This window comes from Cicer arietinum, chromosome 1 (genome assembly GCF_000331145.2).
Source record: "Cicer arietinum cultivar CDC Frontier isolate Library 1 chromosome 1, Cicar.CDCFrontier_v2.0, whole genome shotgun sequence".
Taxonomy (NCBI): domain Eukaryota; kingdom Viridiplantae; phylum Streptophyta; class Magnoliopsida; order Fabales; family Fabaceae; genus Cicer; species Cicer arietinum.
Window position 1 is genome coordinate 49,300,145 of NC_021160.2, and position 26,955 is coordinate 49,327,099.

Consider the following 26,955-nt stretch of genomic DNA (forward strand, 5'->3'; position numbering starts at 1 on the left):
AAAAAATCATATAAAAACTTTTCAATTTATCATTTGACCATAAACGTCTTTATATAATATATATATATATATATATATATATATATATATATATATATATATATATAAATTGTTCAAGAAAACAATCTCCAAGACTGATCTCGGACACCTAATTACAACTAGGGCTGTGCAAAAAATCCGGTTATGAGGCCCAAATCCAAAACCGGATCCAAATCCATTTTAAATATCCGGTTAAAATCATATGGTTATAATCCGGTTTATTTAAAATCGGTTAGATAACCACTTATGTTTTATATTTGGATTTGGTTTTTAACCGGTTTTTATCCACTACCAATATTTTGTTAATTTTGAGATTTTATGTCTTGAAAAAAATTTGAAATTTTTGTTTTCGAAAAAATACCGGAAAAAATAAATAAAAATAACTTTTTTTTTTCTCAAAAAAATTTAAAATCAAATTTTTTCTCGAAAAATTTGGTGAGAATTTTTTTAAAAAAATTTATCAAAAAAATCGATTTTTTTAAATAACCGATTTTTAAACTATGAATAAATATTTTTTTAAAAAATAATCAAATTTTAATCGATTTTGAAAAAAAATCGATTTTAAAATTAAAATTTTCAAAACTGGTTGCTTAATTATAAACCGGTTATTTAACCATAACCAATTTTACAATTGGTTTTATAACCGATTTTAAACCAAATAATGGATTTGGTTATAAATCTAAATCCATATATTGGTTTTAAAATGGATATGGTTTGGTTTTTTAAAAAAACCAACCATGAACAGCTCTAATTACAACTATTTCCCTTCGAAAAATAATTGGTGGATATTCAAATATCTAATCGATCATTTGAGAGAAGAAAAAGAAAAAATAATGATATGATGTTACCCAAAAAAATAAAGCTTTGAATTCCATAATTAAAAAAATCAGAGGCATTTAAATATCATTTTTGTTTCCCACGCCCTAATGGGATAGTACCCGCGGAATTACTGAGACAAATTCACATCGCATATGACCGTTTTCTGTTAAATCAAGTAGCCAACGTGGCAGCTTAGCATCGTGCCTTTCGCTTGAAACGCTCGCCTAACCAATTCCCAGTGGTGAGCTCTCTTCTCTTCCGCTTCATCTTCCATTTTCATATCTCACTTGCTGCGCCGATCTCTTCCCTTTCCACATTCCTTATTCTCTCTGTTTTTCTTCATCTGCAACAAACAAACTAATTTCTCTTCAATTTGATCATTTTCATGTTCCTATTTCTCTTTGTTAAATGCTTCTGTAGCTAGCAGGTTAAGAAAGTCCACGGATGAAAAGCTTTACTCACATGGTGAAGTATCAATGTTCATCGTGCTTGTGCTCTTTCTCATCACAGATAAGTTGAATCGAAGTTTTTAATTTATGCTTCATTTGCCTGCAAACTGTTTGTTGTAATGTCCTAATCAAGTTATGTTCACATTCTCTATGCCCGTTAAATGTTTGTTATCATATCTTATCTAAACTATGTATTTATAATTTAAAATTGGTGCAATTTGCTACATTGAGTTTGAAAGAATATAGAAATGAAGATTTTATGAAAATTAATTTCAGGTGAATGATCTAGTTTATATAGGGAGGGATTATTGGCTGCTGTCCTAGATATAACACAAATTCCCTTACCAAGGTTGATACATGAAATTTAGGTGTGGAAATTGCATATGTGAAAATTTAACTAAGATTGTATTTTGGTGGCCCACAATAGATTATGAGATGAAATTTAGATGTGGAAATTTCATGAGTGAAAATTTCACAAACAAATATTGGATTGTTGTAGTAGTACTGTTGGCTTGAAAAGAAATAGTTGGTGACATATTCAGTTTGTTCTATAAATGCTATAATAATAGATTAATATATAGTAAAAGAACTTGTGTCAATTTTTTCATGATAGCTAAGTATGGAACTGAACTTGGGAAAACACCACTCTCATCTTGCACTAGCTGGAAGGGACCATACCTTGCATCACCTTGAACTCATTGTCTGCAGATGATGATGATGTTGAGTAAAATGGTTAGCAGTTGTAATTTCGTTTTAAAGGAAATATCATTAGCTCATTGAATTACTACACTAATATGACTGATGTAATTTCTTTTTAGGCTCAACAATCTTCTCTTCTCTGATCTTTAATTAGTCACTGCCAATTTTATTTTCAGCATCTAGTGTTTGCTCGTTGTGTTACTATTGTTTATGACGAAATGTAATTGTAGAAAGTTTATTGTAATTAAAGAACTCTATCACTTTAGACAAGTCAAATTACCGACAAACCACCCCTCTATATAATATTAATGAGTACAACAAAGTTATAAGATAACAGTTTTTGATTGAATATAGTAACACCCACTTGGAAAGAGAAGCTTATTTATTCACACCATACATCACAATAAAATAAAAGGCGGTATATTTTTTCTATCAGTAACAAATATCAAGAGAGACACTTAGCCATCCTAATATTCTACCGAAGACTTAAAGCTAGCTGATGAGATATTGCTTTTGGCCTGAGAAGTTGTTGAGACCATACCTTGTACTTTACCTGTGAACTTGGGTGGAGCTAGGATCAGTGTAGAAAAAACGATTTCTCTTAGTTATCTACAAACACTTGATGGAATGTTGGAATTGGTGGCAAATTCACATCCAAGATCCCCTCAAGAATTTGAACTGCCTGACGCATGGTTGGCCTCTGAGTTTCATCATCTTGGACACACCAAGAAGCAACTTTTATCATTTCAGTAATCTCCTCAACGTCAGCATTTCCCTCTAACCTAGGGTCCAGAAGTGTAAGTACACTACCACCTTCAATAACTACTTTTGCAGCCACGGTAGGAAAGAAAGTAACTTGGCCATCTGCAGATGGACCAAAGTTCCTCCTACCAGATACAACCTCAAAAAGCATCATTCCATAGCTGTAAACGTCAGCTTTGGATGTGATAGCAACCCTAGATAACCACTCTGGGGCAAGATAACCTTTTGTTCCTCTCATTGTTGTACGGATCCTGCTAAAACCCCGTCCAATTAGCATAGCTAGGCCAACGTCGGCAACTTTTGGACAAAAATCAGCATCCAGGAGAATGTTTTCTGGCTTTATATCACAGTGTATGATACAGTCTTCGCATTTCTCGTGAAGGTAAGTAAGACCCCTTGCAATTCCGAGAGCAATTTGGTATCTCATTTTCCAATCCAACACCTCAGAATTATTGTTCTGGAACAAATGGAAATCCAAGGAACGATTTGGCATGTAATCATAAACCAGTAACCTTTTGGTACCTTCTGAGCAGAATCCACGGAGGCGAACAAGATTAACATGTTTCATTGTCCCTACTGTACTCACTTTTGTTCTGAACTGCCTCTCTCCTTGGCTAACACCCTCCAACTTCTTCACTGCCACCATACTTGAATCAGTTAACGCTCCTTTGAAAACAGAACCAAAACCTCCTCCTCCCAATTTCTCAGAGAAATTATTAGTCGCGTTTTGCAAATCCCTGTACCCAAATTCCACCATAAAACCCTCCAAGAGCCTTCCCATTACAAGCATTCTCTTTCTTCGTCTAAGCATGACAAACCATAGAAGCGCCAAGAGTATCCCTATGCCAACAACTGCGCCCACAACACCACCAATCATGATCACCACCCCATTATGGTGTTTACTAGTATCACGAATCTCTGATGCTGCAAGTTTGAGGTACAAAGTTTGTCCACTACTATCATCAGAAGACAATTGTTGCATATTAATGAGGTCTCCAATCCAAATTGAACATCCATTACTATTATATGCATAAGCTGTGCAGGAGCAGTTTTCCAAGCAGGTTAATTCACATTCAGCTGCATTTCCCAAACCCACAAATTCTGCATGTTTAGATAACGCCATATTGGGGATTGCAAGAAACATGTCCTTACCCCTATTAGAGGGACTGGAACCCTCACATTGCAAACTTTCTTTCCTGATACACCCACCTGAGAAATCCCCCAGATTCCATTCAGAGACTGACTTTGGCTCAAAGCCTCTCAAACAACTACAATAAGGATTGAAGTTTTCAAAGCAGCTCCCAAATGCACCGCAGAAAGAATAAACCTCACACTGTCTTCTTGGCTGCGACCAAAACAAGTTCCACTCTTGGGCACTTTCCAACCATGATAATTGCTTAATCTGCCCCGACACATCTATCACAAGCCGAGATATAATGGAAGGGTTATACAAGGAGTAAGTGAAATAGCTCTCATTTTCGTTTGACACAAATGAAAAATTGTAGATGTAATTTAACCTCATCTCGGGAACAAGAGTAAAAATATGTCCATTCCAAGGTCCACTTGTCCAATACTGTTCAGACTTGTTCCAAAGAATAAGATATGAAGTTGATCCTTTTGGGTCTAGTTCCAAAGAGAAAAGACCCGTTGAAGGATCTTCCTTATTCTTCCATGAAGTAAGATATTGAGGCTGATTTGTTTTCATGTCCAGCTTAATTTTTCCACCTGGAAGAAAAGTATCTGTTTGGTGATCAAAACTCTGCCATAGAAGATCTAATGCATCATCATCAGGCTTAGTTCCTAAAACAAAATTTCCAGATTCTAAGAGCATAGCTACCACAGAACCTGACTTAGGAGAACTCACGTTTGTTGACCAAACTTGTTTTGAAGACTTATTTAATAGAACTAAATTACCAGCTGATATTTTTAACATTGCAGTGTTTTTATCTGAGACAGGGTTGTCTCTGTTGGCTACCCAAACAATTGTTTGCTGGGTGATTTTTTTGTACCATATGCCTATGTAATAATTAGAGGAATTACCGGTCTTGAAGAAACCCAATTCAAAGATTCCCCCTTCAGAGACTAGAGTTTGATCACCAGAGAGAGATTGGTTTGCAGAGATGGTAGTTAGAGCTGCAAGGGAAGGATAGGAGTGTAAAGAGAAGATGAGGTTGAGAAGAGAAAGCCAGAACCGTGACTTCCTTGTATTGAACATGGCTCTCTGTCTTCAATGGGCAACCTCAATGTAGAGGCTATAGAAAATTTAATTGCAGTGTAACAGTCAAAAAAATGATGGATGGAAAAAGAGTCAAACTTTTCGCATAAATATTGTGTCCTAGTCCTACTGTCCTTATGTCGCGAGTTGTGAATAGGCTAGTTATACTCATACTCTTTTTAAGAAAAAAATAGAGAAAGTCAAAGTACAAAATTATTAGAAAACATTTCTAGTCCCTCTTAGAAAACAACGTATATATTTAATGATTTTTTTTTTCAAAAATATTTAAAAAATTATAAAAAGTTTCTTCACAAAAATTCAATTTATATGTTTATATTTTCATTACTTTTATTTTGAGTTTATGATGCTTAAAAGATTTATATTTAATTCATGTCAAATTAAAAACTTTTAAATTTTTCTAGAGGATATTTTTATAATATTTTAGACATATCTATAAAAATTCATTCAAAAATTTAAAAGTAAAAGGTTAATTAAACATGATTTATTTTAACAGATATTGTTTATAATTAAATGTTAGTAAATTAATAGTTATGTTAGTTTTCTTGGGTTTGAGTTCAACGTCTCATTCTTATAACTCTTTTGATGTTACATAACTTAACTCACCAACCGAATTATCTAAGCGACACGTTTTAACATAGACTAAAACTACTTGCAAGATAATATTATAGAAACTAACAAATGTAACATTTTTACATAGCTTTTAAACAAAATTTTAAATTTTATAGACATGAAAACTTATTTTACCCTAATATTTATTAGACAAACACCTTTCAAATGTCCTTTATCTTTTTTATTTTTCTTTTATTTTTTATTTTTCCTCGATTATGTTCATTAGCATTTAAAACACAAATAAAGTTGTAATTTTTTTATTTCTTTTCATTTTTCATTTAACAATGTTGGTGTCTTTAACATGTCAACAACTTAATTATTTTTTCAATTATATTTTTTTCCAATTAGTTTTTTTAAGAAATAAAAAATAAAAAATTGTAGCCATCTTCATATATCTTCCACTTTATCATCAACCTAGAAAGAAAAAAAAAAATTAAAGATTCAATCCGCTATTCAACCTTTCAACAACACCCAATTCAAAATGTTGTGAATCCTAATTTTAGGGAGAGGCGATGAGCTACCTTTTCCCTTTTTCCTCCGCGGACTGCCCTGACCTAGTAGGCCATTTCCCTCCAATTATATAAATCTCTTGGCACTCCCTTATTGAGGTTTTCTCTCCCGGTTTGTCTTGTGTTACCCATCTCCTCCTAACCTTCGAGATTATAGAACTGCTGCATTATCACCACTCCCACACCTCACTGCTCCACCCACCTATTGTTCCATAACTCCTCCACCAACAACATTTATGGCCTTTTGGGTTCCTCGTGCTCCATGGTCATAATCATCATAAGAGCTTTGATTTGTCTTCAATAACCATTGTTTTTACCTCAAGGATGACTTGTCTCCTCATCTGAGATCTCTTTGCCTAGCCACAACCATGGCATCCTCCCCATGCCGATGTCATGGTCGTGCACCATTATGTCATGGTTTCGCTCCTAATTGTCACAACCTCTCACTCATTGGAGTGTCCTTTATTGAAGTCTCCATTGCAAGGTCAAAAGATCACGAGGGTAAGACTTTTTGTTAAGGTAAAAACTGTTTTGATAGATGTTTCATTGACAACAAATCTTATTAAATAAATTATTAAGTTTTATGAATGGTGATCTACTTATGATTGCATTTGAATTTTATTTAAGGAATGTGAATTACATAAGTGAGCAAACAAGAAACAATCAACAAGTGCATAAGTACATTCTCAATTGTAATGAAATAATGTTCTCATGATGAACAAGATCATTGCATTTATAAATAGTCATATCAGTTCAGAAAAATGACAAGAATCAACTTTGAAGAATAAATCATTTCAAGATTGAGTCATTTATTAAATCATTTGTTAAAAGAATGATGGAAGAATATTCACCATAATGTTCTGGTTAATGAATCTTTTTACAAGAGCAAAATGTAGTAAATTAGTTGACATTTCACACATGTTATGCTCAACATTTAATGAGCAATTAAAAGTCAATACTTGAAGGCATACTTGCAAAAACAAACATGTAGATTGATGACAAATTAATCAGAAGAACATTATGATTTATAAAAGATCATTCTGGTTTATCAAAGATCATTCTAGTTTATAAGAAGAATATTCTGGTTTATAAAAGATCATTCTGGTTTATTTAAAGATCATTATGGTTTATCAAATGATCATTCTTGTTTATCAAAAGATCATTCTAGTTTATCAAGATCATTCAAGTTTATCAAAAAGATCATTCTGATTTATCAAAAGATTATTTTAGTTTATTAAAATATCATTATGGTTTATCAAAGGGTCATTATGGATTTTTCAAGATCATTCTAGTTAATTTGTTTCAAGGACATTAGTAAAACGAATCATTCCCTCTAGTCTAGACCTTAAGATAAACACATGTCAAGACTACTCAAAATAATACTCACCTTTTAGTCCAGACCTTTATCATCTATATATTGAAGATCAATTGGAAGATGAATACAAGAGTTCAATTTACAAATTTACTAACACTTGTTCAAGTAAGAACAAGTCAAAAACTCTTCAAGCAAACTCCATCACTCTTCACTATATCTATGGATCATTATTTACTGGGTTTGTCTTTATTTATTCGAAACACTTTTCTCATACACATTATTTGTAACTCAAATCTATCTTTTATGTTAGATTGAATGTGTTTGTAAAAATCATTTCTAGATTAAAAGGTGACTATAAAAATCTTGTCTAGGTTGAAAGGTAAAAATTATAATTGATCAAGGTGTGATCAAGAAAAAATGTGTGAAGGAGAACATTCTGATTTTGCAGCATATAGTGAAAATCTCACGATTACGAGAATTCGACTAGTCCGAGTTAGGTGAACTAATATATTTTGCGTGTGTGATATTTCTATCTCTTATCTTTAATTATTTGCCCACACATATTAGACTCAACTATAAACTAATTTGTTTTAATAACTTCTAACTAACCCATAACATTCTAGGCATTATATTTCAATCAAGATTGATCTTGAATTAATTTAAATTAAGCACAAGAATAAAAAAAATTAAAGGGTTACAATTCAAACCCTCATTTTTTTGTGATTGACATTACTACTTCACTTTTGTTGCCTCATTTTCCCTCCACCAAGAAGAATGCTCTAATTCTCATCACCATAGTGAATCTCGATCATGAACACCCTTGGAAGCCTTGTGGCCAATGTAGTTGGTTTTGACACCAACTTCTGCAACCCCTCAATGTGTAATTTGTCTTTCAATCCGGTGATAAATTTTAGAGTTTTATGTTAAGTGGGTGAAATTTATATAAACATCTTTGTTTTAATAAGGTTGTAATCCTCTTGAGTATTTTTTATTGAATGAAATAATTTACTTTACCATAAACAAAAAAACAACACTCACTTCTAACAATCAATATCTTCATCACTGAAACCTAAAAATCCCCAAACTGAACATGTTTGACAAGGCTATTGCCACTGCTTTGTTAAATATGTCAATGTTCCATGAGAACAAGAATTTGATTGTGCAAGCTAGTGTCGTGAATGGACCCATGATTTGCATGGTTTTTATTCTTTTGGATCGGCCAATTTCCACCCCATTCTTTTATCAGGGTTTGAACTCTAGTCGTTTAACTCCTTAACCCTTAATTCAAACAAGTTGAGTTATTCAACCCCATAACTAGCATGATTGACAAGATTGTGGTCATCTTGCCACAATTTTGGAAGGAAGAATAACAATTGGTCACGAAGGTGGGATTCATGTTCTACTCTAATTTTAGTTGAGTTTTGCTATAAAGGGAGAGGGATGAACATATTTGAATGTTTAAAATACATGTGTTACAGACACGTCAACGTTTTTTTAAGAGAAAAATAGAAAGAAAGAAAGAAAAAAAATATCTTGTGCACTTTGTAAAAGATAAACGATATAAATGAAAAAGAAAAAAAAAGACTAGAATATTATAAATAAATAAGATAAAAGATCTTGATAGGAATTCTTTTCTTATTTTTGTTATTACTATTATTGTTACTGAAACTCTCTATTAAATCATAAGTTTGTTAATTTTGTTTATAATTTAACCATATATCTATAAGTATTATTACAAAATAAAATAAAAATATAATATTGTATGAAATTATATTCTAAAATGTCATGTTAAATCTGAAAATAAAATTTTATTTCATTAGAATATTAATTTTTAGCAACATATCTCTAATTATTATACTTCTTTTTTTACAACCAAGATTAAAATTAAATATTATAATAGAAATATAAACTAACTATATTTCTTAAATGATAAAATTACAAAAATAATATCAATTAATATATAAAATCTAAAATATTATTAAACTATATATTATGTTTCGAATTCAATATCTCGCAGTTTTGTGCGAGTCTTTTTACTATTTTATCTAGACAAAAAAATAATAATAATAATAATAATATCAATTATTATTCATAAATTTAACGATACTATCGATGTATTTAATTCATGTGAATTGATCGACCAATATTTAGTTCGAGAGGTAGTAACAATGAATTGACAAGGGGCAACTCTTTTATATTCTTGCTCGATGTTCATGTGACTTTGGTTAGGACTTGGGTTCCACAACTTTAATAGCTCCTGCATAAGCTGCATGTGGCCCTAGCAAGACACCTCAACTAACAATCTTGTAGCCAAAACGCTTCCTGCGTCACATTTCATTTTCATTAATCACGTCACAAAAATGCATAGTGCATATTGGATAAGACTTTTTATAAATTACGATTTTTTTAGGAGAATAAGTTTTGTTTATTTCTTCATTAATCAAATTTATGATACAATAGAATCTCATAAAAATAATGAGAACTAGTGTGCAGTAGAGATAATCTAAGAAAGAGTATGTGTCACTTAATTTGTTTGTTTGTGGACGAAAGCTACCTTAAAGTCGGGATTTATCATCATATAGTTATAAACTTATAAATATAATTAGTTTTTATGAATATTATTTTTGTAGGGAAGTTTTTATAAATGTTATTATTATTATTATTATTATGCATAATCATATTTCTCATATGCATGTGGTATCTGATCATACCTTATTAAAAAAAACTTCAATTTGGTCTCTAAATTAAACTAATATTCTCTCTCCTATTTATTCCATGAATTATATAAATAACAAATAGTTAATAAACTATGCATAAACTATTTTGAATTAGCATTCTCTCTCATATTTATAAAATAATTGAGGTACTAATTAATTTGTAGAATTAATAGTAGTTTAAAAACTATTTATTATTCTTTAATGGTTTAGGGACGGGATAATGATAATTTAACTACTAAACTAATGGTTTATTCTATCTTATTTATTACTTACGAATAGGGGTAGAGATACGTCAGGTCATATTTTAAAAGTCTAAAATTAATTTTTTAAGCTGTAGACATATCATAGTTTTTTTTCCCAGCCTAATCTGACATTTTTTCAAAGTCTAACGTGACCTGAAAATCTATTTAAAACATGTTTTATATTAAAGCATTGAAATAATATATTTTATATTTTTTAAATAGGCTAAACTAAACCTTTATATATATAAAGAAAATTAATAAAATAATAAACACAAAGAACTAATAAAATTATATTTTTTTTTACTCAAAAAATACTAAATTACTAACAAATAATAATATTAATAATATATATATAGTCCGGTCTAATAGACTATATGTCTGAGTTTGATTTATTTAAATTAATAAAATTTAACAAAAACATAAACCTTTTTACTAAATAGAACATACTAAATTAGACTAAGTAGATCATACAATAGACACTCACAGACACTGTAGCCTATTTCTACCTATATATATCATATCATAAATTTTAAACTAAAACACATGTATAATAGTAATAATAATGTTCAGTCAACTCTAAGAAACCATAGTAATTTATTTATGATACATAGTTTATTGAACAAAATATGTTTGTCTTCACATCAATTACCCTATATTGTTTATGGTTATTTATATTTGTATGTAAAATTTTATAAATCTCTTTGGACTTCGGAGCAAGGATGAGACACTTGTTTCTATATCTTATGTTCAGAAATCACTTACATAGTTGTTATAAGTGGGGGACAATCATGCCATTTTGTAGGATCTAGTTAAATTATAAGATCTCACATTGAAATTTAAATCTAGTACAATCAAGATTTTAAATTGCAATTGCATAACGATCATCAATATTATAAGAATAGTGATCAATCATAGTTGATACATCCTCATTTATGATTGTAGCCATGATTGTGATTGTGGTTGCAGTGACGTAAATTATAATGTTCTACTTAGATTGCAGTCATATTATTTATAAAAAAAATTGATTTTATTATTGTATAATATATTGACAATGTAAAATAATTATACTGTCATTTATTAATTATTAGTGTACTACCTTTACACTAAGGTAAAAATGGACCACTTCATCAAATTTAAACTAGAGAATGAATCAACAAACCCAAAACCAAAATTTTTATATTCATAGTAAATGAGTTAATTAAGAGATATCTAGATGTTATGGCCTTGTGAGGGTAATTGAAACTACCAAACCTTAGCTTTTGAGATAAAGGGTGCATATAACAAATCCAATTATGTACCAAACTCTTGACTATTCACTAAAGCTAATGGTGAAAAAGTTAATCAATTCCCTATCACATGCTACATCTAAACACTTACTATCTCGAGTCAAACAAGAATTTCAACAAACCGTGCTTTCATATAAAGAATATGACAACCCAATATTCCAAAGTAAAAAAATAAAGCACTACATGATCCAATTTTTTTTTATAGTAGAAGACCTAATGAATGAACTAGCAGGTAAGATATTTTATTACTTAATCACACTTGCTTTAGTTAACTGCTAACAAATTGAATTGAAAATGCTTCTATGTAATGTAACTGAATTATTAATGGCATTCAATGTTGCCATTATAGTACACACGAAATGTACGAGACTAAAAGAGAAAGAGAAACAAAAACAAAGAGTAAGAACAAAACTTTAGAAAAAGGGCATTTTTCGTTATCTTAAATGAACCAATCCATTGTGGTCCCAATTCCCTCTTGTGAAGTTGCAATCAACTCTTTAGGTACAAGAACAGAGACCTCAAATTTGGTCCAACCAAATATCTTAGATAAAGAAATTTGAGTCGTTGGGACTTTTCAAAGCTTCACATATTTTAAAGTATTGATAAATTAACACTTAAATAAATATAATGTATCACAAAGAGAGTACATAATTTTATTAAAGATACATTATATTTTAGTGCATATTTAGATTAAAATTAACACAATAATGTTATATATCTCAAAGTTTTTATTGAGAAAAATTCAAATCTTATATAAATAAGAGATAAAATTTTATATTAATTTATAAAAAAAATTGCATCTCTCACTATACAAATCAGTTTTATAAAGATGAGTTAAACTCCATATAAAATTTAAGGAGTTTTATTTTTAGTAATCATATGATACTTTTCTAAAGAGAGAGAACAATTTGGCAAATATAATAAGTATCAAAGATCTAACGAGTTAACTTGTGAGATATTAATATTTTCCTTGTCACATATGTTAATTTAAATTTGCACTAAAATATAATTGTTTCTCCTTATTTAACAAATTAAACGCGAACAAATTATAGTGACCAATGACTCACGAAAATTAAACAACTTCACAAAAAGATAAAAGAAGAAAAGAAAATAAAAAGACACATATATTGGAGACACTCTTCTTAGATGCCTATAGTTTGCTTATAAAAAAATGCATAGTTAATAATAGCGATTTTTTTCCAACACATCTATAACGAATCTCGGAGACATGTATGCATTCCCATCTCTAGCTACAAAAACAGGCAATGAGAGAAGATTATACTATGTAGGGTATAATGTCAATTTATAAAAGTACTACTTTATTTTACAATAAACATTGTTGCACTATTTATTTTACGTCAATAAAATTTGTTGATTAACTATAATTAAATTATAGTTCAATTGATAAATGTCAATATTATTAAATTGAACATTATATTTTGAGTTTAAATCTAAAACTTTAGAGATGCATATTAATTTTTAGTGATATTTATCATTTCTTGTATCAGATAAAAAAATTGTCACTTCACTATTAGTGTATTAGTACTATATTATTATTCCTTTGACATAAGCTAAGAGACAGAACCTCACTTCATTACAAAACATACATATACAAATCCAACCATACAATTCAAAGTTACGTTTTGTCTCTTTGTTTTGCTCAAACATATGACATAGGAAAAAGAAAAATTAATTCCAATCTTTTCTTCCACGTTCCTTTTCTCAATCACCAAATTTAATGAAAACCGTACGAGGATCACGTTACATTGATTTTGTCCACTAACTATGGATCGAATTCCTTTTTTTTCTCACTTTCATTCCCATTCCATATCTATCTCTTCCTATTATTTTATCCTCATTTTTTCACCTTAATATTTTTTTATCATAACAATAACATTAATTTCTCTTGGATGGATTAGAAAGATTAATCGCATGTTTAGTTTTAAAGTTAAATTAATAAAATCACAGTAATTTAACGTGATTTTGCAAAAACTATATTAGATAGTTTTTGTAAAATTACAGTGGTTTGCCGTAATTTTATCAGTCAAACTCCGAACAAAACATACATTAAATGTATCTTCTTTCTATTTTGGTTATTGAGCATTGATGAAATTGAGAAAATAGGACAATGCTACCATATTTGGTGATTTAAATTTTCCATCTCTTGAAATGCTTCTCTTGTTGTATCATAGTAGTAGAAGCAACATTGGTGCCGTTTGTTAATTCACTTTCCAAGCTTAGAAAATGTTCATCTAACACATTAACTGGTGTGCCTGAACTTGAATTCACATTAAACATAGATTCGTACTCCTCCTTAGCTATATCTTGTATTACATTATAGCACTGCATAACACTTTCCTGCAGTAAAAGGATCGTACCCTCTGTTAATATCCATATAATAATAGAATAGTAATTATATAAAAAATAGTCAAATAAGGGTGCTTTATACAGTCAAGTACAAAAAATAATGAACAGCTCAATTTTTTTGTCTATTGTGTTAATTAGTGAAATATTATTCTTTTTTTCTCTGAAAATTTAAGTAAATATTATTTAAGATGTTAAATACAAATAATTAATCTATTTATTTTTTAATAATTATTATTTCTTCATAATTTTTAAGTGTTTACTTACAATAATTAAAGTAATTTAAATAAAAATATTAAAAAGTTATTTCAAATGGCAATGAAAAAAATAGTTAGTGTTATTATAGTCTATTCTTAGTTTTTTATTTCAAAATTTTCTAAAATTCAAACTTTTTCTATTGTTATAAAAAAAAACTAGACCGTCATATTGTTTTTTTACATTGAATAGTAGAATTTCTCTAATAATAATTTTCAAATAAATGTATATAATACGCTTTTTTTTTTAATATTTTGAAAAATTCCGTCTCATTAGTCTTTGATATTATGTTCGACAAACATTTAAGTCTCATTAGTCTTTGATATTATGTTTGATAAACATTTAACACTAACAGACAGATTTAACAAAACATTAAAGATTGGTAAGAGAGAGTCTAAGTTTAAGGTTGAAATTTGTCTATTACTATATAAAAAAATTGGAATAAAAAAAAGAGGAAAAAACACTTATTTTCCACCACCCATTTTGATCAAGATAATTCATCAAGTATTGTGAAAACAAAATATAAAAGAAAATAATGAAAGAATATGTACTTTATTTACATATGAACAATCGGATATTGTTCCCAAGAAGCATGGATATTGAAAAGGAAACAACTCATGTGAAGCATAAAGAAGAGATGAAGCAGCAACAATAGATGGCTTGAATTCCAAAACTTTTATATCTGAAAAAAATAACATAACCATAAATGTCAAACTATAATTGTATATAAGCAATCACATTAATTCATTCATTTTATATAATTCAACTTTGGAATAATTAATCTATACCATTTTGTGACTTAAAAATAATTTCAGATGCTCGATCTTTCAGAACCTTTCTCAATGATTGATCATCAAGGTTGAATAAATTGGTGAAGTAAGGAATGAAAGAGAAAGGTGTGATTGAACGCATTCTCCATTGTAGTGCTCCTAACACAACTGCTTCCATTCTTTTTATTGTTTGTGTCTCAAAAATGAAACCACCATCACCATTATTTAGAAGAGCCTATCAATAATACCAAATTTTTATAAAAAAACTTTGGTTAAAAATTTCAAGAATTTTACCTATAAGGTAAAGTTTTTTTTACCTGAACATCAGTGGCAGAGTACTCTGTTTTCAACATTTTTACTGCTAGAGAGAAGCAAGTTACTGCAAGAAGTTTGTTGGCCCATGGTTTTGGATGCTATTCCATGAATACCCAATTTAAGTTAGATCTCAATGGAGCTTAATCTAATTGAAAATATTCAATTTTTTTTTTAATTATATTCTTAGGTAATAGTATTTTATGAATATAGTTAAATAATATTTTTTTATAAGATAAAATAAGTCTCATTATATTGTTTAACATGATTGAGTATAATATTTGATTTTCTTACCAATATCCCTTGGTTAGCGAGGAAGCGATCCAAATAGTTGATAGCTAGGTAAGTCACAAATGGATCGAAGGTGCAGGACAACTACACAGCAAATTAATCCACATTAAGAAATGTTTTAAATATATATATTATATAACTGTATATTTGAATTGACTGTGATTATGACATAACTATGGTGACCACATGAGATTGTGATTTTGACAAAAATTGTATTACAAAATTTTAATAAAATCAAGGTGACAGTGATTGTGTCAAAGTCATAGTCAATCTAAAGATGCACTAAATTAAATGTTAGAATAGTGGTTAATTACATGTGAGATTAAAGAGATGATATCACTTCTAAGTGAGATATCGAAATCGTTAGATTTGAGAATTTGAAAGTAATTTTGGGGTGGGATGTGGTCAGATTCAATGAGGAAGAAAGAAGAAACACCATGAGAAGGAAGGTCATGGAAATTTTCTAGAGGGTTTTCAAGGTCAAACTCCATGGATGAGTCTTTGTGGAGATGTTGTTAGTGATAGTGAGAAACAAAAACAATAAGCATTGTTAAAGTGAGAAGAGAGAGAGAGAGAGAGAGAAACAAAAACAATAAGAGTTTTCAGCTTTTTCTCAGATGAAAGTATGCTTGAGTTGTTTTAGCTTTGTTACTAGTTGGTAGCTACTACTCATATATGTGTTTTTGGTGCGAAACACAATCTCTCTCTCTTTGCTTTCTCAGTTGTTGTTGTTTCTTATTGGTGAATAAAAGTAGGGGAAATAGGAAGTAGTTGGGCTCATTGTTGCATTGCATGAGATGATAGGGTGTTACTTATGCTATGGTGGACGACTTTTAATAAGGAAAGGCTAACCTCTGTTTTCGAGGGCACTTTTATTTTTAGTTTCGAATCAAAAGTTAATTTCTATTTATTTATCTCAACATCATAAAAAATTAGATAAAATAATTACACTCGTGTTTAGATTATGTCAAAATCCGCATAGATATTTTAAATTTTTTTTTTTCAGGGTGAGATTTTTTATGTTTTATTTTGTTTGAAATATTATCCTTTGTGTTATATTTTATTTGTATTGTTGTAAATTTTTTTTTCGGGGAAAAAAAATGCACATGTCTGTTAAATTCTATAAGTATATTATAGTTCTTCAATCATCATCTTTTTTCTCCTCAAACCCATAAAATTCTACGTCTTCAATGCTATAATTTTTTAATCGAAGATCATGTTTTTCTCTTCATGGTTAATGTCCATTCACAAAATCAAACCAAGAATAAGATCAAATTAAATCAAATCTCATCATTTTAAAAGTCTCACATTAGATGAGAGAAGATCTGACAAATATTTGTAAGTGATGGGTACTACTCGTCCTACAAGCCGGTTTTGTGAGGGTTGTGAAAGATCCAACCTAAATTTTAAAATAGTATCAGAAGCTATCCAAGATCAATTGAACCACCTTTTATCAGGTCACCGCTATCGAGCCATTCGAGTTAAAAGTCTCACATTAGATGAGAGAATGTCAGATAACTCGATTTTATAAGTGTTGGATAATCATCACCTTACTACTTGATTTTGTGGGATTGTGAAGGGCTCAACCTAAATTCTAAGATGGTATTAGAGCCTATACCATTTGAAACTCTTACAAAAAAATAGTCTAAATTAGTATATATTTTATTTTGGGATATAGGGTGTTGCAATATAGACTAATAACTTTTAGGTCATGAAGAAGCCTAAAACACTAGGAGATTATCATAATAGTACAAGTGATTTTGACTATAAACTTTCACAAAAAAGTTTAATGTTCTGGGTATATGAGTTGTGTATGATGTTCAACACCTATATAGGTAATTTCACACACGAGTTACCAATAATTCCTCCCTTAAATGTGAGATAATTCATTAATTTGGGATTTCTCTATCACAAATGGAACTGTTTATCGTCCTCAAAACTTGTACCTCCATTAACTTACAACATCAACAAGACACGTTGTATGACCACTGTATTATCAAGAAGACTTTTTGATACAATGAACTGATCACTTTTAATCAAACCTAGATCATTATTGAATCATGAGAGAGTTTAAAATATTAAAGGATCTTCACATTTAAATAGCAGTATTCATACAAGTATTTTTTTTAAGAGGTAAACATATGTTATAAGGTTAAATTCACAGCACAAGATATATTAAGAAAAGACAAAATAAATTCAAAAAAAGTAATTTTGACACCACATTTTTATTAAAAATATTAAAACATTGCATATATAATATCTCTAAGTGTTTTTTTACTCAAGTAAGATGCTCTAAGTTAAATATAAGAGTGTCTAATTTTTTTATTAGAATTGTGTTTTTTTTTCACTCATCTCATTCTAAAGTTTAAATACTAGCTAGCACATGGCTAATCAGTATTTTTGTTGGATAGAAGTTGTTTATAGTATCAAAACCAAGAAATCTGTTTTATAATTTTAACAATTTTGAATACCAAATTATAAAAAAATAAAAAAAAATAAAAAATTATCTGCATCAACTTGTTAAGATAAATCACGTTAATTAGTAATTGCAAATTACCACAAGTCCACACACTAAAAAATAATAATCGGAGTGTACAGCTTTTGAATCAATAGATAACTACAAGCCAAGCCATAAGTATACATACTACAAATAATACTAATAAAAGGTAAATTTTAAAAAGGAAAATTGAATAATAATTGAAGTTTCTTAGACTTTGTTTCACTGGGGTTTCCGAAGGAAAAAAGAGAATAAAATTTATTTTTCTTTTTGAAATTAAATGTTATAAAATATTTTTAAAAATAATTAGAATGTGATTGAGATGTATATAAAAATTATGTTACTTTTCAAATTTGTTTTAAAATCTTATAATCCAGTCACTTTCCTCTTATTCGATAAATATATAATTTTTAATTTGCATAACTAATTTTATAATAAAAAGAGAGATAAAAAATTTAAATTTATTTTTAAATTTTAGTTTAACCGATGAATGTTGATATTATTAAATATAATATTTTATCTGAATTAGAATTTAAAATCTAATTTATATAATTAATTTATATATCATCTCTTTTTAAAGAACTTTATTTTTCTTTCAAATTTGAGCATGTGGTTGAAGTTTGAACCACAAACGTATCAAAAATAAAATTAAGAAAATGGGTAAGAATTTAAAGATATCATGTTTATCCTAGGTTCGTAATAGGCATATATGTACCCACACTATTAAATAGTCATTAAATAGTCGAGTAGATTACCATAATTACCATAATAATAAATCTTGAATAAGTGCAACTGTTACAGAAGCGTGATACTTTCCTTCCAGCTGTTCAAACTTTAAATTACAAACCCTATTTTTACCCAAACACGAAACATGGGACCATCATACAAGAGTCTTAGCCTACTTGTCCAATAGACACGACGTACATCTCTCTTTATGCACTAATTGGTGTCATGCATTAGAACCAAATTCTAGCATACGCGCAATAGATAAATGGATATATTGGATTTATTCATTAAATTAGTTTTTGAATTTTATAAATTGAAATATATTTATGAAATGATAAAATATTAATTAAATTAGTTTGATATGATGTGGTGTATTTATTGAATATGTAGATTTTTTTACGCCAATTTCACATAAATGTTGGTTCATCATGTATAGACTAATTTGTTTATGAAATTTGCTCATCTCAAAGATAATTTTATCAATTGTTGTAATTGTGGATAAGTAAATTATTAAATTAGTCTATATATGTGATCACAATATTTGATCAACCTAGAAAACAACATATTCATTTAATATATCACATTATAGTTTTTAATAAAAATTTACTGAAAAATTATTTCGAGCGACATATTACAATTTTAAACATGTATTTGTTAGTTTACAAAATTAATGAATTAATTTGAGCGACTCTTACAATTTTCAATATCAACTTAACTATTTAGTCCTTAAATTTAGTACATGACATTAATTTTAAAATTTAGTACATGACATTAATTTCTATGCATTCATGTTATAAATTTTTTTACATAAATATTTAATCACATCATCTATTCGTTTTTAAGTGTTACTTTATTTTTGTCTTTAAATGAAATAGTAAAGAAACTTATATACAATTTTGAAGTCTCTGATTCGTACTCAGGATATAGTATACAGATTAATAATTTTGGCATTTGTCAATTGAATTAAGTTTTATAGATAAATGTCGTTTTTCTATCCTAAGTTAATTTCTAAAATATTTCTCCAAATAAAATATGAGTGAGTGTAAGTAGAAAAAAAATTACACTGTTAAAATTAATTTGGTATGTGTAATTGTGAGAACCACTGCCTACTCACGTGTTGGTGTGTAAGTGTGCTTGGTGCCTACTGCCTACTCATGCAAATCATGGGCGAGGGAAGCTTATTTGAGTCCCATGAGTTATCGGTTGTAGGAGTTTTTGTTTATTTTAGAGGTTACTAGATAGTAGATACATCTTGTTATGCTATTGTATCCAATTTACGATTACATAATTTGGTAGGGTTATGCAATCTTTCATAGAATATGAATAAATAAATATCTTTTGCTATGTTGAGTTGTATAATTTTGAGTGTTATATGGGTTTGAAATACTTTTGTACTTCCATTAATAAATGTTACTAATAAAAGAAATCACTCACAAATTAAGCCCAAATTACTTACCTAAAATTTATGTTAACTGTGTGCTCCCTCGTGTTTAAAAGTAAAAGTAAAAAACTTATATTGATAAAAAAAAAAAAAAAAAAAACTCAATTGTTGTTGATACAATAAAAAAACTCAAATTTAATATTTATAAATATAAACAAATCTTTAATCATTTTGGAAATATATATTATCATCATTCTTAAAACATCTTTTAATTAATTTATATTTCATTTTTCAATAAATCATTTTATTCTCATGAAATAAAATTATATGAAGGAGAGTTTTAGAAAATGTTGCTATCAACTTTTCATTACAATTAGAAAATTCAATGAAATTTTGTTTTAAAAAAACTAATTTAATGTGAAATTATTTTTTTTATTTTTCCTACATTGAAGAGTGCAAGAGGTTTCCATTTCAGCTATTTGGAAGGATTAGAATAATTTGGTCTTTCAAGAAGAAAAACTCTAAATTTCAACAATGAGTGTTTAAGTCAATAAGTTTCAAGACTAATACCCTTGTCCAGACAAATAATTAATTAAGTGGGTTTGTCTCTTGTTGTCTTAAATATTGTTGTAACCGGTATTGATTTAGTTGTTGATTCCGATTTAAGAGGAGAGTGCGTTGTGACTTAGTTTTGAAAAAAGAAGAGCTTAGGAAGTACATTTATGATACATACGTTGTATAGTCACTATTATGTTACTAGGGAAAACAAACATCAAGTCCCACACTCTGAATCTGGAGCGCAAAAAAGATCATATAGTCACACTATTGTGTTAATACAGAATCACTTATTATTATGTTTCTCCAATCAATTGCACCAACTTTAGATATCGATATTCATTCAAAATTTCGTGTCGTGTCACTTTGGGGCCTGAAACTCACATGGAGGCAGCCAGTTCCTTTTATTTTATCTCTGCGACTGTGAGAGGGACAACATCAATAATAATATTAATAATAATATTAATATTACAAATATACAACACACAATTTCGACACATCTCTACCATCGGAAAATTAAATTAGAATGGGAATCCAAACCAAATATATTGGTCAAAAGAACATAATATTGATTGAAGTTAATTTTCAATTATGTTGTCTGTGGGACATGTGTCATATATTAAGATATGCGAGAAAAGGTTGCAGGGAGACTTTGGATCTTGTCTCACTCGATTTAAGTCAAAGTGAAACAAGAGTACTATAATGTGACCAGCAAAAAAGTTTAGGGCTGAAACCAATCTCTAGATAATCCTATCCACTTATCAATTGGCCCTCGAATTAGAGACTTATTTGAACAAATTTGAGATCACAAGTATTCCAATTGTGTTTCAACTTTCAATAAGTTAAACAAATGAACCTTGATTATAAAAGAGTAAAGATCTCATCTCTCCTCTCTTGTTGTTCTGGGAGACTTATTAGAATTGACTCTATATATAGTGTAGATGGAGAATGCCACTACCATCTTTGCACAACTTATTTGTCATCATGATCTTTATAATTTAGCAATTGAATGAAATTGTTTACGGTAAAAAAAAATTCTTTTTGTGTGAATATAATATTGTTTTCTAAGATATTAAATATCTAAAACAATAAAGTAATATTCTTTCTGTCCCACAATAAATAATTAATTTATAAAAAAATTATTACAAAATGAATTATCTTTTTAATTTTTGATACATTTTTTAATTTGTATTATCTAATAAATATTAATTGCATTACTTTTAATACATTATATTTTATTATATATTTATGACATTAATAATACATCAACATAATTAATTTTTATTTATTTTTAATTAATTAAAATATTTGTAAGAAAAAAAATTCTTTAGTCGTCATATTCTCTTTACTACTCATCTTTTCTTTCTTCTTTAAGCATCAAATAAATAAATCTTACTATTTTATACTATTAATTTATGATTTATTTTACTATTTTATACTATTAATTTATGTGTTATGATTTTGTTTGCAGGATCATTCTTTGGATTGTAATGATATTGAATTTATATTATTTTCAATATATTAAATCAATTTAAATTAATTAAATATTATTTTGATAAAAAAAGAATTTAATAATATACAAACTTTTTTCTAGTTTGATAAATATTTACAACTTGTTTCTAGCCTATCGGTGTCACACTTTCCTTTTGACAATTCATCTTCATGTATTCTTTTTCATCTGTCCACTATATTGGAAGTCAAACATAAAAAACATTCATTACACCTCCATTCTATCACATGATAATAGGTGACTTAATTTGAAATTTAAATAAATTTTAATATCATCTTAAAATTTAGATTAAATTTAATATATATTATATATATATATATATATATATATATATATAATCATTTTGTTGTGAGGAAGACGACTCTTCATGTGGAACATTGTGCAATTTAAAATGTCTTTTCATATGTTTCATCACATCGAAACAACTTTGAAGAACGTTCTATTTATTTGGGGATGCTTCAAGCCTACTACTCTCTCTTTGGAAGAAGCTTTTTTTATTTATAGTACAAAGTTGAGCTAATTGTCCTTTTGCTTTCCTAGTTAGGTGTAAACTTCTTTGAAGAAAATAACAGATTCTGTTTCACTGCGTGCCTTGATTCAAGAGAAAGCATAAAGAGAGACCCATTATTTTGTTTCTCTTTTATTTGAAGACTATTTCTTTCTTTTTGGTTCTTTCCCTTTTTTTCACCTTCTTTAAATTAAGTATATCATCACAAACATTGTTTTAAATTGTGGTATTGCTGGTTACGGTTATAATTACGTTGAGAACTTTTTATATTATAGGTAACAACAAAATAATACACTTGATGCATTTTAAATTATAATTGTGATGTTGTTTCACATACTTCAAATCTGTAATATTTTACAATCATAGGTATACGCATTTATAAATTTTGGAGATTGCAGAAAGTTAATGAACAAACAAAAAAGTTGCATACTTCAAACCATTAATATCTTAAGACAATTGTTATAAAAAATTAGCAAAGAATAAAAAAAAACAGGGTACAACCAGAGAGAGGCAGACAAAGGTGGAGAAACGCATGATGATTTGATGAATGCATGTGGCACGCCATACCTCCCATGCATATAACATCATCATTCTATGCTTATAATGTTTGCAATAGGTCTACTAGACAAGGAAGTGAGCCTTTACCTAGCTACTTGGACAAACTAAAACACATACAATAATTAATCACCAAAAATAAAAACATACAATTATTTGATTTTGAATCATCTAAATTTACTCACTATCAGAATTTTTTGTCCTTTATATCCATTCTCCAATAGTACCAAACGTTTTCGTTTTGGCGTATCCATTAGTACCAAACGTTTTCGTTTTGGCGTATCCATTCTACAAATCGTACCAAAAAATTTTGGTAACGGATAAAATTCTGCAAAGAATATCTTAAATAGCTGTCCGTCTCTGTCACTGTTTTCATTGTCACTCACAATCATCTTCTATTCACACCATGCCTCCCAACGACCAGGATAGTGAGCGCTTTCAAAAGTTCATTTTACTAAGCACAAGTTTTTATTACATTATGGGTTCCTTTCTTGTTATGGTCTTTTCAAACCCAAACCTCTTCGAGCATAACAAAGCGTTTTTGAATGTGATTTTCAAAGTCCTTACCTGGTCTTTCATCATGATGATGGGTACTCTGTCCATGGAGAAATTTAATGGATGCATTCTGCAATGTTATTTAACGCTGTAGTCTCTGGATTGGCATTTCACGTGGTTTCCCCCTTTTGGTATCATTGTTATTTACTATGCCAAACTTTGGAGGTTTTGCATAACATTACCACTCTATTCGAGAACGACACAAGACTTAATTTCATCTTCACCCCGGTAACAAGCTTTTTCAAAAACTGCTTCAACCGGGTAACAAGCTTTCTCGGAAACTGCTGGAACAATGTCGCCGAAAATGAGAACCCATATTCTTCCGGTGCAATCTCAGGGTCATTAAATACTGTTATATCCTTTTATTGTTATTTCTTTTTATTGTTATTTCCTTTGAATGTTCTTCCGGCCTTGAATGATCTTTAGTTTGAAAATGTTAAATGATCTAAAGTGTTAAATGATCTTTAGTTTGAAAATTAGTTTTGTTAACAAATTGAGTTTAAATTAGTGATTTATGTTTAAATCTTTTAACTTAGTCCAAACAACTATTTTTCTCTCTTCATTTGTACATGGTTTAATGAGTAAGGATAATTGATTTATATGTACTGAGTTTTATAAGACAAAATTAAAAAAAATGATGTGACTTCAAAATGATTAATTGGGTAATTTATCAAATTAAACTCAAAAGTCAAGAGTATGAAAGTTTTTTATTGTTATTTGTTTTTATTGTTATTTGTTTTTATTGTTATTTGTTTTTATTGTTATTTGTTTTTATTGTTATTTGTTTTTATTGTTATTTGTTTTTATTGTTATTTGTTTTTATTGTTATTTGTTTTTATTGTTATTTGTTTTTATTGTTATTTGTTTTTATTGTTATTTGTTTTTATTGTTATTTGTTTTTATTGTTATTTCGTTTTAATGTTCTTCCGGCTAGGGGTGGTGGACATCGGGCTTTATTTTATTTTTGCATATTTGGTTTTTGATGGTGGGATATAAAACATTTCGATTATCACATTTGAGTAATTTGGATCCGCCGATACCAGAACCCGACCGATTTATATTATTATTTTTATATTATATATTAATATTATTAATTTTATATTATATATTAATATATAAATTTAAAATACACAAAAAGTCACTTGCCAAAAAAAAAAAAGGCCAATTTATTAAAAAAACCCAGCCACAAGGCAAATGTTTTTTAAAAGCACCCAACAACAGAACCAAGTCCAACAACTCAGCCCAATTAAAAATAAGTTAGGTAGCAGATTGGACCAATAAATTATAAAAGAGCAGATTTTTTTTCTTAAATAAAAGCAAAAAAAAAACTGAATAATTTAGAATGAAAAAAAAGCAAAAAAAGTCCAATAAAATCCAACCCATTTTTATCCGCTCATACATAACCGACACCCGATCTACCCGAACCCGACGTACCCAATTTAAAATATAGACGAAATTGGGCCAAAACATCAAACCCATGGATTGGGCCGGTTTTACATTTTAGGCCCGAACCCACCCATACCCGCCCGATGTCCACCCCTAATCTAAAGTGATTAAAGTGAATAACGCGTAAAGTAAAAAAAAATTAAGACTTGTCATTTTAATTAATTCATGGTTTATTAAAATATTTCTTATGAAATTTTGTTTTATGATAACATTAATTGAATATTAGATAATGAGAAAATATCAGAACAATAGAACTTAAGTGCTTCCACCAAAATGAGACACACAAATAGAAAAGTTGTTTTTCTCTACCAAATAAAATTTTCAACTTAATTTCTTCATCAAATACATATTATTAGATCCAAAGGCAATACACCTTGGTCGACTGCTCCTCTGGTTTCATAAGCTGTGCTTCTTGAAAAAGTTAAAACATATATGTATAAATAGTTGAAGTATTCCCTGTATTCCATATATAAATTAATTTTGATTGTACAAAATACGTATTCCATATAAATTAATTTTAATTGTAAAAATATCATTGTGTGTTCAAAGTCAAACAATCTATGATAAATAAGACACCATTGGTCAATAGACTCAATCCCACAACATTAATCTAATAAAATGAATGATGCTATTTATTGACCTATTTATTTATTTATGATTATTATTTTTTATCATTGTGGGAGTTTGGTTTTTCTGAATACATGTCTTACATCTAATACTATTAGATTTCGAATAAGTGACTCAATAAATATATGATTAGCTCTAATACTATCGTATATTAATCAGAATCTAATTAGTTAAGGATACCCAATAATTATTATATACTTTTTTCAAACTTTCTCTCTAGAAATGTGAAATTTGAGTTTTTGTTGACAATGCCCATTCCCAAATAGGCGATAAAATACAAACATTAATTCTAGATATTTATATATAGTTTATCAAAGTCATGGGTGCATCCTTATAAACTCAAATATGCATAGGTATATGTAAATTTTTAGAGACCAGCCTCATCAACTATGTAACGTAATTTGAGTGAGTGTTTCTTAAAGCCCAAACCAATACCTCGTATGTTCCAAAAACAAGTGGCCCAAAAAGGAAGCCCAAAATAGTAAAGCCCACATTGTAGAAAAAGTAATAGAAAAACCAAAATAATCTCAATATTTTCGACCAAAAAGAACCTCAAGTTGAAGTTGCTGGTTCTTGTTGGATGAAAAATATGTGGCTATGTGGCACCTACATGGCCTTAGCACCTTATCCATTTAACTATCATATCGACAGTTGTGGTTGTCATTTAAGATTTTAAACCCAACATCATCTTAATATTATTACATTACATTTTCCTTTCAATCTCAAACCAACAATTTTTTTGTCCTCAACAGCTTCAACCATGTCATCCACCACTCTATCCCCTGCAACCCCTTCTCAGGTATCAATAAAAAAAAATACAAAGATTAATTTTTTTTTAAAGCTATGCTTAAGTTAGATGCTTTTGAGTTTTGTGACAAAAAGGGTCTTTTTTATTTTATTTTTTTTATTTCAGTTATGTTC

At 28.8% G+C, this 26,955-nt stretch overlaps 2 protein-coding genes across 5 annotated transcripts; both read right to left on the bottom strand.

Annotated features, from left to right (window-relative positions):
* Positions 1-883: 883 nt before the first annotated feature.
* LOC101513634 (G-type lectin S-receptor-like serine/threonine-protein kinase At2g19130) lies at positions 884-5,111 on the bottom strand. 4 transcript variants are annotated; one of them, XR_012162290.1, is made up of 4 exons: positions 2,548-5,111; positions 1,986-2,009; positions 1,321-1,414; positions 884-1,201 (listed from the first exon to the last, which is right to left on the bottom strand). XR_012162290.1 is itself a non-coding variant. In XM_012716534.3 (1 exon), exon 1 carries the CDS (start codon positions 4,981-4,983, stop codon positions 2,608-2,610), a length of 2,376 nt encoding a protein of 791 aa, XP_012571988.3. In that variant the 5' UTR covers positions 4,984-5,111; the 3' UTR covers positions 2,283-2,607. The 4 variants fall into 4 exon arrangements, 1 of the variants encoding a protein (XP_012571988.3); XR_012162289.1 differs by lacking the exon at positions 1,986-2,009; XR_012162288.1 differs by having other exon boundaries at positions 1,321-2,009.
* Positions 5,112-13,249: 8,138 nt separating this feature from the next.
* On the bottom strand, positions 13,250-16,321 carry LOC101513311 (putative cyclin-D6-1). Its single transcript, XM_004487291.4, has 6 exons — positions 15,989-16,321; positions 15,678-15,758; positions 15,389-15,484; positions 15,090-15,306; positions 14,853-14,983; positions 13,250-14,040 (listed from the first exon to the last, which is right to left on the bottom strand). Exons 1-6 carry the CDS (start codon positions 16,163-16,165, stop codon positions 13,831-13,833), a joined length of 912 nt encoding a protein of 303 aa, XP_004487348.1. The 5' UTR covers positions 16,166-16,321; the 3' UTR covers positions 13,250-13,830.
* Positions 16,322-26,955: the final 10,634 nt, after the last annotated feature.

Coding starts and splice junctions, on each gene's coding strand:
- LOC101513311 (XM_004487291.4), bottom strand. CDS start 16,165: ATGGAGTTTGACCTTGAAAACCCTCTAGAAAATTTCCATGACCTTCCT. Junction 15,485..15,677: donor TCGCTAACCAAGGGATATTG/GTAAGAAAATCA, acceptor TTCATGGAATAG/CATCCAAAACCATGGGCCAA. Junction 14,041..14,852: donor ATTGTTCATATGTAAATAAA/GTACATATTCTT, acceptor CTTTTACTGCAG/GAAAGTGTTATGCAGTGCTA.
- LOC101513634 (XM_012716534.3), bottom strand. CDS start 4,983: ATGTTCAATACAAGGAAGTCACGGTTCTGGCTTTCTCTTCTCAACCTC.